This window comes from Typopeltis vanoorti, chromosome 4 (assembly GCF_054136105.1).
Source record: "Typopeltis vanoorti isolate ZY-2024b chromosome 4, IOZ_Tvanoo_1.0, whole genome shotgun sequence".
Classification (NCBI taxonomy): Eukaryota; Metazoa; Arthropoda; class Arachnida; order Uropygi; family Thelyphonidae; genus Typopeltis; species Typopeltis vanoorti.
The window spans coordinates 33,677,936-33,690,911 of record NC_143552.1 but is presented as its reverse complement, the minus strand read 5'-3'; the positions used below and the strand labels follow the sequence as shown (position 1 = coordinate 33,690,911).

At 35.2% G+C, this 12,976-nt stretch overlaps 1 protein-coding gene across 2 annotated transcripts in view; it reads right to left on the bottom strand.

Annotated features, from left to right (window-relative positions):
- Nucleotides 1-685: 685 nt before the first annotated feature.
- The window catches only part of LOC150107212 (lysyl oxidase homolog 2-like), a 101,915-nt gene continuing 89,624 nt past the window's right edge, over nt 686-12,976 (bottom strand). For both annotated transcript variants that reach the window (XM_090391068.1, XM_090391067.1), the window contains exons 6-8: nt 12,454-12,571; nt 4,688-4,940; nt 686-1,009 (exon numbers count right to left, since the gene is read on the bottom strand). In XM_090391068.1, coding sequence (XP_090247194.1) covers nt 887-1,009; nt 4,688-4,940; nt 12,454-12,571 — 494 coding nt within the window. In that variant the 3' untranslated portion in view covers nt 686-886. The remainder of the gene's footprint in view (nt 1,010-4,687; nt 4,941-12,453; nt 12,572-12,976) is intronic.

Sequence of the window (12,976 nt, the reverse complement as noted above, 5' to 3'; positions counted from 1 at the left end):
GGAATAATTAAGTTATTTAGCATTAGGTAGAATTAAACCTGATTCTTAAACCTGAACTGATAATTTATCAGCTTTCTTCATGGACCTGACAAACATTGAAATTATTTTATATAAAATCACAGCGAATTGCAAAATGGAAGGGGGGGGGGAGGACGTAGTCAGGCTTTGATACGTTCTATTCAACTAAACATATCTTGCTGCTCATTCATCAGCTATACAATAGTGACGTACGAATACTTTAAATACAAACAGTTTTCGTATTGTGCTTACATGAGCACAAATGAATGTTATAAACAAAACAATAGTGTTGTTTTAAATATATATATATTTCAAGAAAATAAAAAAAAAAAAGGTCCAACAAAGTAGCATGGATTTATTAATCACGTGACAAACTTGGATCGATGGTGGTAGTCGACAATGCTCCCAATTCTTTTCTTTTATGATCGAGCTGTGTGGCGTAAATGGTAGCAGCTTGTATTGAGGCAAATGAATTATGCATATTGACATCCTTGTTTATTTCCCAACCTCTTAAGTTCCCCAGTAATTATTGTTCCTAAAACGCGATAAAATGTGTCATTTCACTTGTCACTGGATGAAGCACTGATGTTTAATGACACCCGTGAAAGCATTTTGGAAGAAACAAGAATTAGAAAAGTCTAAAAAGTTTATTTTCTTTGGTAAAAAACAGACAACGAAGAGACTGTAGTATAAAAAGACATAACAAAAACCAGAGTAGAATGAATCTGATTGTACTAAGAAGTCCAAGTACAGTCGCAATGAGAATATGCTACCACATCCATCCCTTTCGCTGATGTCCTCGTTCAAGTCTGATGGGAAATCACAAATAGTTCACGCATGAAATTTTGTACACGATCGACAGTTGCAATCAGGGCTTTCCCAGGGTGCAGTTGTACACTTGGGCAGAAACGTAGTCAAAATGAACTATGCAAGTAGCAGCGTTGTTGTCGAAGGAGAGTTCAGCAACTTTGAGTTCCGGATTGACTGAGACCTGCAATACAAAAGAAAACATTATCAATAAAGTGTTACGCATTCTGGGCTGCAGCGGAGCGAACATACACGACTATATCATATGTTCTCAAAACTATGCATAAAAAAAAATAATAATATAGCAGCGTTGTTAACTAGCTTGGTATACTCTAAATTAGATCGTAGAATGCTTTTGACAACTAAATCCCTACAAAAAGAAAACTTACTACAAAATTGTTTAAATTTAAGTATTGTTTGCAAGATAAAAATATAATTTTATAAGCGATGTTAAGATATTTAATGAGTATGTTAAATACTTGTCATTTCAAAACCAAATAAGCGAAAGATGAAAGTTTCGAATTTTACCAGAGTTGACAATAAACCTTCGTAATGGGTTCCATGTCTTATTTGTGGAAGGTAAACTCCTATGCCGTAAGTTTATTCTCAAACTCCGGTGAAAACTTTTTCATCTTTCGCTTATTTGATTCAGAAATGACGACGGATATTTAATATACTCATTCTCTTATTACTAAATCTTGCAAATGCCTTCTGTTTATACTGTAAGATGTTTGTTTTTCCTTTATGGATTTCAGTCTCTTGGATCGCCCACGCTGTTCATAGTTTCCCCCCAACAGACTGATGCTCTTGCCTCAGATCAACATATTTGTCCTTCCACTTCGAGTCATTAGCCCATCACGTGACGATGGGTATGGATTACTCGATTCATGCCAGGAACTGAAACGAAACTGTGTTCCAAGACTAGATTCTAGGAAGAAAATTACAGCAGTGGGGAAAAACAATCCTAAGACCATAGCCACAAATGGGATAACTATGCTGAAGATATATAAAGAAAATTTAATTTTATATTATCACGCTGAGGCCTGAAGGAACCGAAACATAACTCCAAATTCCCTTCTCCACATCGTATATAAGTTGGTTTCGGCTTATCCACTATTCCCTTCCTTTATTTATGCACAAAAATATCAAAATGTTCAAGTTATGGTAATTACTCATCATCTGAGCAACAATATTAATTCCTAATTATATACTACAAATAACCAGCGTGTGAAGAGATTTAACCACAAGAGTTATTTCATTCTCGAATTGTCAACATCCACAACTCTGAGGTTTATTCCATATATTCTCCATCCATCGTAAAAAAAAACTCTTTAGGGTTCTTTCTTCCCTCCTAATTCCCCTAGCAGGGACTAGTTAAGGCACGCTCAATATAAACTCGGCTGTTTACATTAGAGTCCTTTACATATGATGTCCTTAAGTTCAACAAGTTAATAACTTGCCAAATAATGTAACTAGAGAGTGCAACGTCTCCACAAGCGCCAGGTGTACTCATCAAGAATATCGCATTCTCTTAGCACCCGTTATATCTTGGAGAAATAATCCAACATTGGAATGTCAAGTGACTTATGAGGATAAGTTATTCCCTTCTCTAAATAAATATTCTTTTAAAAAGAGGACTTCTGAGCATTATTAGTTGTTGGCATTACTTATTTAAAACCGGTTTCTAACCGAAACACCCAAATCCTTATAGACGCTAATACCATATCCATTTAGTTGACGTCTACCTAAATATCTTATCGAATCTCGTGTACTAATATTCCTGCATATAGAATTTTAATCCTCGGCTTTCAAACTTTGAAAGTCATCCTGAAGGTTTACTTCTCTATCCAGTTTCACATTTAAATCAGAAATGATTTTTAACAAAAAAAGTAGCAAGAATCCTAAAACGTAACCCTGTAGCGTGCGTCTCACTTTATTGCCCCGCACGTTACTTCTTGTCATCTGCCAGTAAACCAAATTGATTATTTCCCATTACCAGTGGTGTGTTGGACCGGCTCGCACGAGCCGGTTGTTAAAATTTTTCAAATTTAGCGAGCCGGTTGTTAATGTTTTTAAATCGGCCGAGCCGGTTATTAAAATTCTTTATGAAAGGATGGATGAATGGTGGTATATACTTTTTCTCGTAAATATTTTGAAATTGTATAATAAACAATTATTATCAAAAATAAATGCATAAAGGAAAATCCACAAAACACAAACTCAATTTACGAACGGAAATTTGGAAACGATTTTATTTACTAAACAATGTCTGTATTCATTAAAACACAAACACGTTATCAAAACTCCCGAATTGGGTATTTGAATAAACAATAATGCCTTATTTTTTTTCTATATGCCTTATATATTTATCTATCGATAAATATAAAAATTCGTCGCAACGGTTATAGTCTCTGGTCATTTGATCGAGTACGAGTGGTAATATTAGTGTTACATTTTTTTTTTTTTTGTTCAGGATTTCATTTGATAATAGGCAAGTTGTAGGTAATATAGGAAAATTTTCTTTGATATATGTTTTTATTTCGGTTTTTTTCTTTAATAATTAAAATAATTTTAATCAGGGTTAGAGTTTTGCGGTCGAAAAAGCGGATAGCCGTTAATTGAAAAAATTAAATAGAACGAAACTTCTTAAACATTAAAAGGACAAAATTTGAAGAAGCAGAAACAAAGACATCTGAAGATATAATAGAACTTTGTGAAGAATCAAAATTTTCATTAAGCGAGCCGGTTGTTAAAAATTTACCAACACACCACTGCCCATTACTAAATAATTTTATGCATTTCGGCGATCAGAAGGCAAAGTAGCTTACATCATACCATAGTCATAATCGTTTCTCCCGGGAGCTCTTCAGAAGAATTTATTCTAACTCTCACTAAAATACTTCCGCGGTTCTGCGCGTGTGTGTGAGGAGTGGAAATTAATGATGTCCTTCTGGGATGCAATGTAATACCACATTACTTAGGAAAACAGTACAGCAACTTTACAAAGGATGAAGAAAGTCTGTTTTGTGACTAACAGGCTGAGTATTCGAATCTGCGCAAGCTTCGCCGATTGGTTATGAACAGCTTATTAAGCTATTGCAAGCACATCTCAGACCCTGTTGCTGCTTTCCAGCAATTATGACAACACCTAGTGCAACTTCGAAGAACGTGAATCGAACGCAATGATTTTACCAGACGTAGCGAACTGTGAGCAATTACTTATGCATAACATCTTGTGTTACAATGATTATCGAGTTCTTCATACAAGCATTCGTCCTCCATTTTAGACTGAAGTAATTCAAGCCAGAATATGAAATACCGGCTTATGTTATTTAATTGACGTCCTTCCTGGTTTTTCGAACCATCCATTTTATTATCCACACCTGTGAGCCAGTAATGAATCAAAGTAGGGATGTGCCCTTCCTTTCCTCAAAATAGCTTGAGCGAATCCCACACTTCCCCTTTTAGGAAATGTAAACATTGATCCTTTAGGACCATACTGTTGAATAACTCGTGCATATTACGTGAACAGTGGCCAATGTCGGGTGCGCCAAACCCTACTTGAAGATTTTTGTAAAAAAAGTCTTATTTAACGCTTCCTAACAATGCGAAAGTCAAAATCTAAGAAATTTTCACTAACTGTGAAATCTGAGTTAACACTTATCGCAATTTGATATTTTCTAGCCAAAAAAATGTATTCTAGTTGTAGATATTCGTGTGTGGCTCTTAAATATGTACGTAAATAATTTTGAGACGCACAGACTTTCATTATACATATTAAGAAATAGCCATTACTGAGCAATATGGTTTGCAATACTAAATAAAAAGAATAGAAAAAAATGCACAAAGAACATATACAGACCTTCAAGAAGTAGGTCCCGGGGGTCACGTCTGTTACATCCACCCACTGGCAATCGATATTGTGGTGATAGGTATCTACACACCCTACTGATATTCCCTGATCCCCGTAATTGGCACAGACGTAGTTCTTTTGAATGCCCGCATGGCATTCATTATCTTCCAAACAAAAACTAGCTTTGTGACCTTCGGCAACTTTGTTTCCCCTAGCGTCGATGAGATCAAAATGAGCGAAGACCTCCATGCTGTGATAGTGACTGAAAGAAAAAGAAAGATGTTGTTCCATCAAATCTCGACAAGGAATTAGCGGTTGAAATTATTTCGAAGATAAAATGATTTTTTTCCCCATCATAGTAAAACAAGTATTGAGAGAGGAATTAACTTTCTTGCTGTTTAACATTTCTCTTACAAGCGTGTCCTAATAACTAGTAAAATAATTCCGCATTTACCTTACTTGGAAGATTTTAATTGTTTAATTTTTTCACCGACTGTGCAAAATTTTAGGTCAGACAGTAAACAATAAGAAAGATTTCGGTTTTTCAATCTTTCGTTATTTCCTTCGATTAATGGGGGGGGGGGAGGGGAGTAGAAATTCCACTTCCTGCAAACACTTTAATTAAAGAGATGTCATGAACTGTGTTCTTCCAAATTCATTCCAAACTTCCATTGTTTCGGAGAAGACAGAAAAAAACGCATAACAAAGAGGGAAAAAAATGAGCATTATAGTTAACTATAGTATTTAAACATTTTCATTATGTCACTGCATTTCTTCTGCGCTATTATTATTATTACGTGACACCCCCAGGGAGGGAGACCACCTACTCAACTATCTCCGCCAATCAATCCACCAACTAACGAACCGCAACTACGCCAACGCCATCTACCGCCCGCAACCACTACTAGTATTTTCACAGACAATCACAAACAATCCATGACCAAGGCTGGATTTGCACTCTCAGCCTTTTGGCTGGAGAGCGGATACGCTAACCACTCGGCCAACCAGGCCCGTAATATCAAGATAAAAAAAAAAAAAAACCAAGTTGAAATGTAAGTATTATAAAGTACGAATGATAGTTTGAGCATATTACTAAATTAACTTATTTAAGAGTTACATCATTTGAATGACTGTGGCGTGGTAATCAAGCTTCCAAGATCACAAAAATCCAGGTTAAATAAACTGGAGCACTTCGCACACAAGAAAATTGATATGTTTTACAAGTCGACGCGGTTTGTGGGCTAGTTCAAAGACAGTCCTTGCTTTGCTTATTCGCATGTAAAATGAGGGGAAAAAATGTAAACTTCGAAAAAAAAAAAAAAAAAAAGAGTAATTTTCATGAGACGCAACGAGTCGCTTGACTTATGGGAGATGAGACATGAAAGCGTGAAACGACATTCATATTTTGGAGGCTCGTCATAAAACAATTTTTAATATAATTAGATCTGGACGTAAAGTACATTAAGTATCCCACGATGTACATCACTCTTACTGTAGTATTCCTGGAAAGCTTAATTAAGAAACAGTTCAAGAGACAGCACGTCCTTGTCATTCCATTTTAGCTTTCTTTCAGAAAACACACGCTACTGTAATTGTCCTGTCTGCCATCTGTCGATGTAAACAACGCATAATAGAGAACATGATGAAGCACTGCGTGCTAAACAATAGAAATGCGTTTTCTCTAGAAACAAAAAGCAACAACCTGGATTGTTAATTATCATTCAAGATTACAAAAATTAGAAAACAATTGGACTTTGGAAGATTCTTAAGTCTAATATTAACCGTTTCATTCTATTCCCCCTCTCAACACTTAGATTGAAGGAATTATTTCTAAAAAATTAAAAACATAAAATGTCGTTGATAATTCACCGGAAGGATGTAAATTCGAATCTTGTTTTAGGAATTGGCATTATGAGCTACGTTGCACAGGATTGTGTGCAAAGGTTCAATCTTAGTTTAACTAAATTTAAGAAATATCACAAGTACTATAAGATGAAAAATCTGTTTTACGAAAAGTGAGCAGCATGATAAGAAAAGACTTTACGACAATATTTGTACGGCCTGTCGTAATTTCATTTTGTTAAAAACATCATAAATTCAACTCATGTTTGAAAGATTACGAATTCACTCCACAAACATCTAATTGAAGGACTGTTTTTGGATGACCGAAGAATAATGTTTATTTAGTGAACTACCTTAATCATAAAACCATAACTTTATAATGGGTTTTATGAATAAGGAGAAGTTAAAATAATTACCTTAACTGCATCATTTGATGATGAAAAGAATAGTTTAAGATATCCACCATATTCAATTATGTCATTAAAAATCGATGTTGTTTTGCATAAATGCCAACACTTCGAAGTGTAGAATAATTTGAAGTTACCGTCACTAGAGATGTATCACAAATATGTTAATACAACATTTTAAAATACATTTTGGATGACTAAACGAAGGAAAGAAATTTCGGGTGCACACGAATGTCAATGTAAGAAGACAAATACCTCTTAGGAGACGAAATATCTCAAACAGAATTGTCTAAAAACAGACACAAAACTACATCGTTTAGGTTTAATTTCGTTCAGAATCTCCCATGTGAGACCCCAGAAATATTAAATGCTAACCTTTCAGTCGCCCAACCCACTCGAAATTATTGCCGACACTGATCTATCAATGAATTCGTTAACCCAAATTTTTAGGCGCCACTATGGGCCAAGAAAAGCGTTGGGTAACACAGAAGATGAGTAAACGGTGAAGAAGGAATTTCACTTCCTCAAGCAGGATGATTGATTCAAGGCTTTTAAACATTTCGGTCAAACAGACCGAGGGAGGAATGCAAGCATTCAGCTGCGGAGTGGCAGATTAATACAGATTTACTCTGAAATGGAAATATTTGCCCAGAGGCGACTGCGCAATGGTTAATCTTTCAGTTGCATCAGCGACCTCATTTCGACTTTTTTTTAATGGGTGCGTTGTGGATGTGAAACTCTTCAAGGGCAAAGATGTTACCAAACAAAAGACAGCGATAACAGAACAGGAAGATATAGCGAATAATAAACTGATGTCCTAAAAGGTGTCGTATATTTAAGTATAGTTTTAAATTTTAATCGATCAAAATGGGAATGTAACGAACGGCATATTCCACCTGATATCCTCACTTTAACTTAATGAAAGTACGCTATTTTCAATATCTCGATTCCCAACGCTGTGGGAAAGTTTAAAGAATTTACCAAAACGATAGAAATGTCTTAAACAAAATGGTCCTCAAGCATGAAATTATTCCATTTCACAAGTCTGTACTTCTTACATCTGGAGAAAAAAAAAGTTAACGTGATTATCAAAAGACCTCGCACACACGAGACCTATGAAACCAAAGAGGATGCGAGTCGATCAGTAATCCTTTTACATGGATGGAGGATATCGAAAATAAGTTTTCATTGAAAGAGATAGACAACTCCTGTAGAATTAGCGTCAGGCATGTCACTAAAGATTCTGTGTGAAAATTGGACGGATATTTGGCCTCACGTACACGAGGAATATCACCGACATAGAAATCAAGGAGTTCTGTCATTCTTCTCCACTTTATAACTGCGAAGTTGGGTTTTCAACACAGCTAAACTTGGAAACTAAAAACTCTCCGGCTTGAAACATGTCATGTTTACTGGTGTCTGAAAGAAAGCAGTGCAATTCTTCGTATTAATATATTTAATACATTTTGTGATTTTTATGCAAACACTATTCCGTGAATGCTTGAACATGAACGATATATCCCATTCCTACCCTAATCCTCCCCCAACCTAAGATTTTCACTGAGAAATATTAAGGCTGTGTATCTTATGCTAACTACTCCACAATTTTGCACTTAAGGGAGGCATATGAAGGTTCACCTCTGGTGGCAAAATGACCTATCGGTCAAGGATGGGTGTGGAAGCTAGTGGGTTGCTAAGTTATATACTTTGTACGAGGGGGAAGCGACCAGAAAAGTTTGAGAAACACTGGTCTAAACAAGTCAAATGCAATTATATTGCAAACAAGAAATCCAGCGAAAAATCCAGTCTATTAAAACAGTAATAACTGATATGATTTAGTACTACTCTCTTGAAATCAAAAGATAAAACTAAATTTCAGTTTTGGTCACGTAGTAGCTGGTTTTAAAAGCACTTCAACAACGACAGCGGGGGGGGGGGGGAGTGACAAAAACACTTTTTTTTCCTGCGTAAATTCAATTCTCTTTCGTTCTTTTTGTTACCCGTGTTTGGATCCCCCAAACAAACTTCCTGCCTCCATTTGGTGCTAAAAACTTAAGCTAATCTTAAATCTTCACGCTTTAAGCAAAAGTGTATATCGCTGTAACGTTAATATCGCATTTTCAACAGTTTTGTTAACGCTCTATTCCATTTGTTACCATGTATGTTGGCTTCTTTAAAATACTCAAGTATGTGCAAACAGTATTTAATACTTCATTATACGGTAAATGTTGCTTAGTCTCTTTCTAAATAAAATCGGGCTTTTTTTTTTTTTTTTTACTTACTTTGAAGAGCAGATTTAATATGTAGACTTGAAACTCGCTCATATCATTAAGCACCGAGTTAATCGCATTAAAATGCACGATTTCTTTTTAAGTTGTTTTATTTTTAATTGGATTGGCATAAACACCAGCCTTGCTCAAAACTTTAATTATCAATGTAGTAACATTAAGTTAAAAAAAAATTATGAAAATTATTCTGGATAATCTGGTAAGAATACTTTTTATTTCGAACACCAATTTGATATTTTCATTATTTATTCTTAAGTAAAAATATAGAAGAGTCAATTTTTAAAATCAGATGCTCAAAAATAAATAACCCTTGCTAATTCTTCAAATAACAGTGTGCAAAGTACCGTTCCATAGTTTCACGGAATGTACCGTTTACGCTCACATAAAGAAAACTAAGTGACCAAAACTGCACCATACAGTTAATGGTGTATCTATTGAAAGGCTTCCACGCCCTTTCAACTGAAATTAAAAACAGAAATAATCCTGTAAAGTTAGCTTTTTTCCTAGAACGTCGTGCTATACAGAGAAGTTACCCAACATCTTAACGCTAATACTAAGCAACTTGATGACAAGCAACCTCATTTTAAGATCGCCTTAATTCCCACCGTTACGTTTTTTTTTGTTTTTTTTTCCCTGAATGGACCAGCGGTAATTAAGAGTTTTATTACACGTACAGTCATTTAATTAGACTAATAGATGTATTGAAGTTACAGCAATGATAAATAACAGATACAAGCAAGTAAGAATAAAACAGCCAAGTATATCACCTGCATCCTAATTTTTTCTTCTTTTTTTAAAGATCATTCATTTCGGTAAAGCTGTCAAAACAACCAGTTGCACAATACAGTACGTTTACGAATGCACGTTAAAGGTGGTTTCAATATCAAAACATGATATACGTACGTACGTTTTTTGGGTCAAGTGATTAGCTTATTTTTCACCAGGCTAGTTTAACAGGAAAACTTTCAGAATGAGATTTGTTAGCGATTTCTGGCATATTATAAACTAATTTTTTTATTATATATTTTTTTAACTACGGCGAAGCGTTACTCCTTCGCATGTTCGCTAAATTCGGACACCCGTTGCCTTGGTCATCGTACAACGTAACTAAGGCTAAGGGAGGCCAAAGTGCACCACTGTTAATGATGGATGTTTACCAGCCGGTTTGCCGGCATGAAAAATGCAAGTTTTAGGGAGGAAAGTCCTGCTGTTTCTCTTTTAAGATTTTCAGTTGAAGTCTTTCAGAGAAGAGTTTTCTCGCGTCCTTGACAACTTTACAATTGAAAGCCAATTACCACGTCGTCGTAACTATACTCTCTGTAAACGGTAAAATCTCCTTTAATGGTTCGAAACGACATTTTGTTTTCAGTTATAGCTTTCAGTACATGAATAGTACTACAGTACAAGATGAAAACTGAAGTTCTTGTCATATCAAACGGTGAACGAAAATGACACACCCACAAAATCTCTGAAATTTAAATAAAGAGGTAAAACCCGATAAGATTTATTTTTCTAGAGACCAGACTTGGTTTTTCCAGCCACGTCAGGCCTCCACGGGGAAATGAAAATCAACCTTCGAAAACCAAATGAATTTTTAAATATTAAATGATAATTTGCATATAAACTTATATTCTACGCTACTTCAAGAAAAAAAAAATTAAACAATTCTTGGACCCACCGGAGGATGGACGTAAAGAATCGCTAAAGTAGAAGACAGTTACAAATTAAACATCAGAATACGATTAAACAATGTTTAAATGGAAAATTTTGGCTTAAATTCTTTGCATAGTATATTTTATGACGTTTTGGTAAACGAATGGTATCAGACTGGATGATTTAGGATTTCATTCGAAAGATAGATTACTATAAAAAATAAATAAAAAAAAATATTTAAAAAAATCCGCATAGTGATTGCAGTTTTGTGTTAATTTTTTTTCCTACTGCAACAACCAGGAATAAAGTCTATCAATGGTAAAGAATTAATACTTGACGGAATGCTGAATTTATTTCAGCAGCAGAGACACCGAAGATGTAAATATTCTTCTACGGCCATCTCTTTCTTGTTGTTTATCTTATGGGTACGACAAGCACTTGTAGAATCTTGGATAAAAGTATTGGATTTGCTGTCGACACATAGCTCATCTGAGAGTTTTTTTTTTTTTAAATCTCAACAGTTTTGAAAAATATTTTAGAACAGTCAGTACACAACACAAAATTTCTTTTATAGTTCAAAATGTTATTTTATTCTTTTATTGTTAAGCGAGAAAAATAAACGTCTTTTGGAGAGAAAAGTCGTGGGCTTTACTTTCAGTTAATAATAATGCGTTTTATGTTTTTGATAATTTGTTCTTCGGGAAACACACAAACTACCCAACAGCAACAAGAACATACGGGTCGTAATCTTATTTACGTCAAATACCATTAGCCACTTAAAATATATATGTATGTAGATGAATAAATCTCGATTCGCATAGAATTTAGAGACAGAAGTTCCGTGCGAATAATTTCGTCGCTTGCGTAGGAAAAAAAAAAAAAAACGGGAGGGAAGTCTTGTTTTGCATTATGCAAAAGCACTTGTTTACAGTTGCAGTCAATGAGGTTGAATTCTGCATGCCGATCAAATCCAATCAAAATAAGCGCGGAGCGTTAACTGTTTTGTCTTTGGAAATATCCAAAGTAGACGGCCACGGTGTTAGTTCACCTGACACAGCCCGCCTTTTCTATAGATGGCCTCCTACCCCGTTTTATGCTCCCTTGCCTGCGATCTACTGAACCAGCAGTTCGACCTTAATGGCATACTTTCGCCCTTGCTTTGCAGAAGATTAAAACGGGGATAAGGGAAAGTAAGACCACAGGAAAGGAAATAATCCAAACAGAAATCACACAAAATCTCAAAAAGTCTGCTGTTAGGTGGTGAGTAACGTTAAGTGACGTTTGACAGAGAATTAAGAATTTTCAAAAATCAAAATTCTTAAGACTCGCGAATTTGCATATAAAGGAATTCACGAAGATTTTCCATGCCTGATTGCATTAAGCTGAGAAGAGAGAAAGTAACTCGGGGATTTTCGTAACAAAAAGGGATTAAAACATGTGACAAATAAATTGAATTAAAAATGGCGCATGCGAACCAAGATCAACTCAGATTACGTTTGAGTAACTGTACACACTAGCTCAATTAGGAATAAATGAAAATCTTAAAGACTATTATAATGCTGCACAACGTTGGTCGTATACTTACTTATGGCAGGCGTGCCACTGCCATGCGTGTTTGGGTCTGAAGGGACGGAAGTCTGTGTTGCCGAAATTGCCAATTCTTGCTGTGAATCGAAGAAGCCTCCTTTGCTGAAACTGCCAACCTAAAATTAAAAAAAGTGGAACTAGAAATAATTTCTTCAACTTCGCATAAAATTCAGTGGAGTTTATTGAACTGAATTTTTAAGATGCTACAAGTAAAATAGATTTTTATTTTATTTATTTTTCTTATACAACTAGACTAAATAAAATGTACTTGAAAGAATTACGGGTTATCGCCGAGATGCTAACGAAATAACAATGTGCTCTCATTAAGCAAAACTTAAATGCGATAGTTGAAGTTGTTACTTGCAGATCCCTTAGGGAACTGATGCAGCGTGTTCCACGGGTTATTTCTTGCGAGTTTGAATGAAAGCTTGAGCAACATAACTTTCGTGCTATAAAGCATTGTAATAAATTTCCATGTAATGACAATGATAAGATTTGTCCAGTTGGAAGAGCGTTGTAAT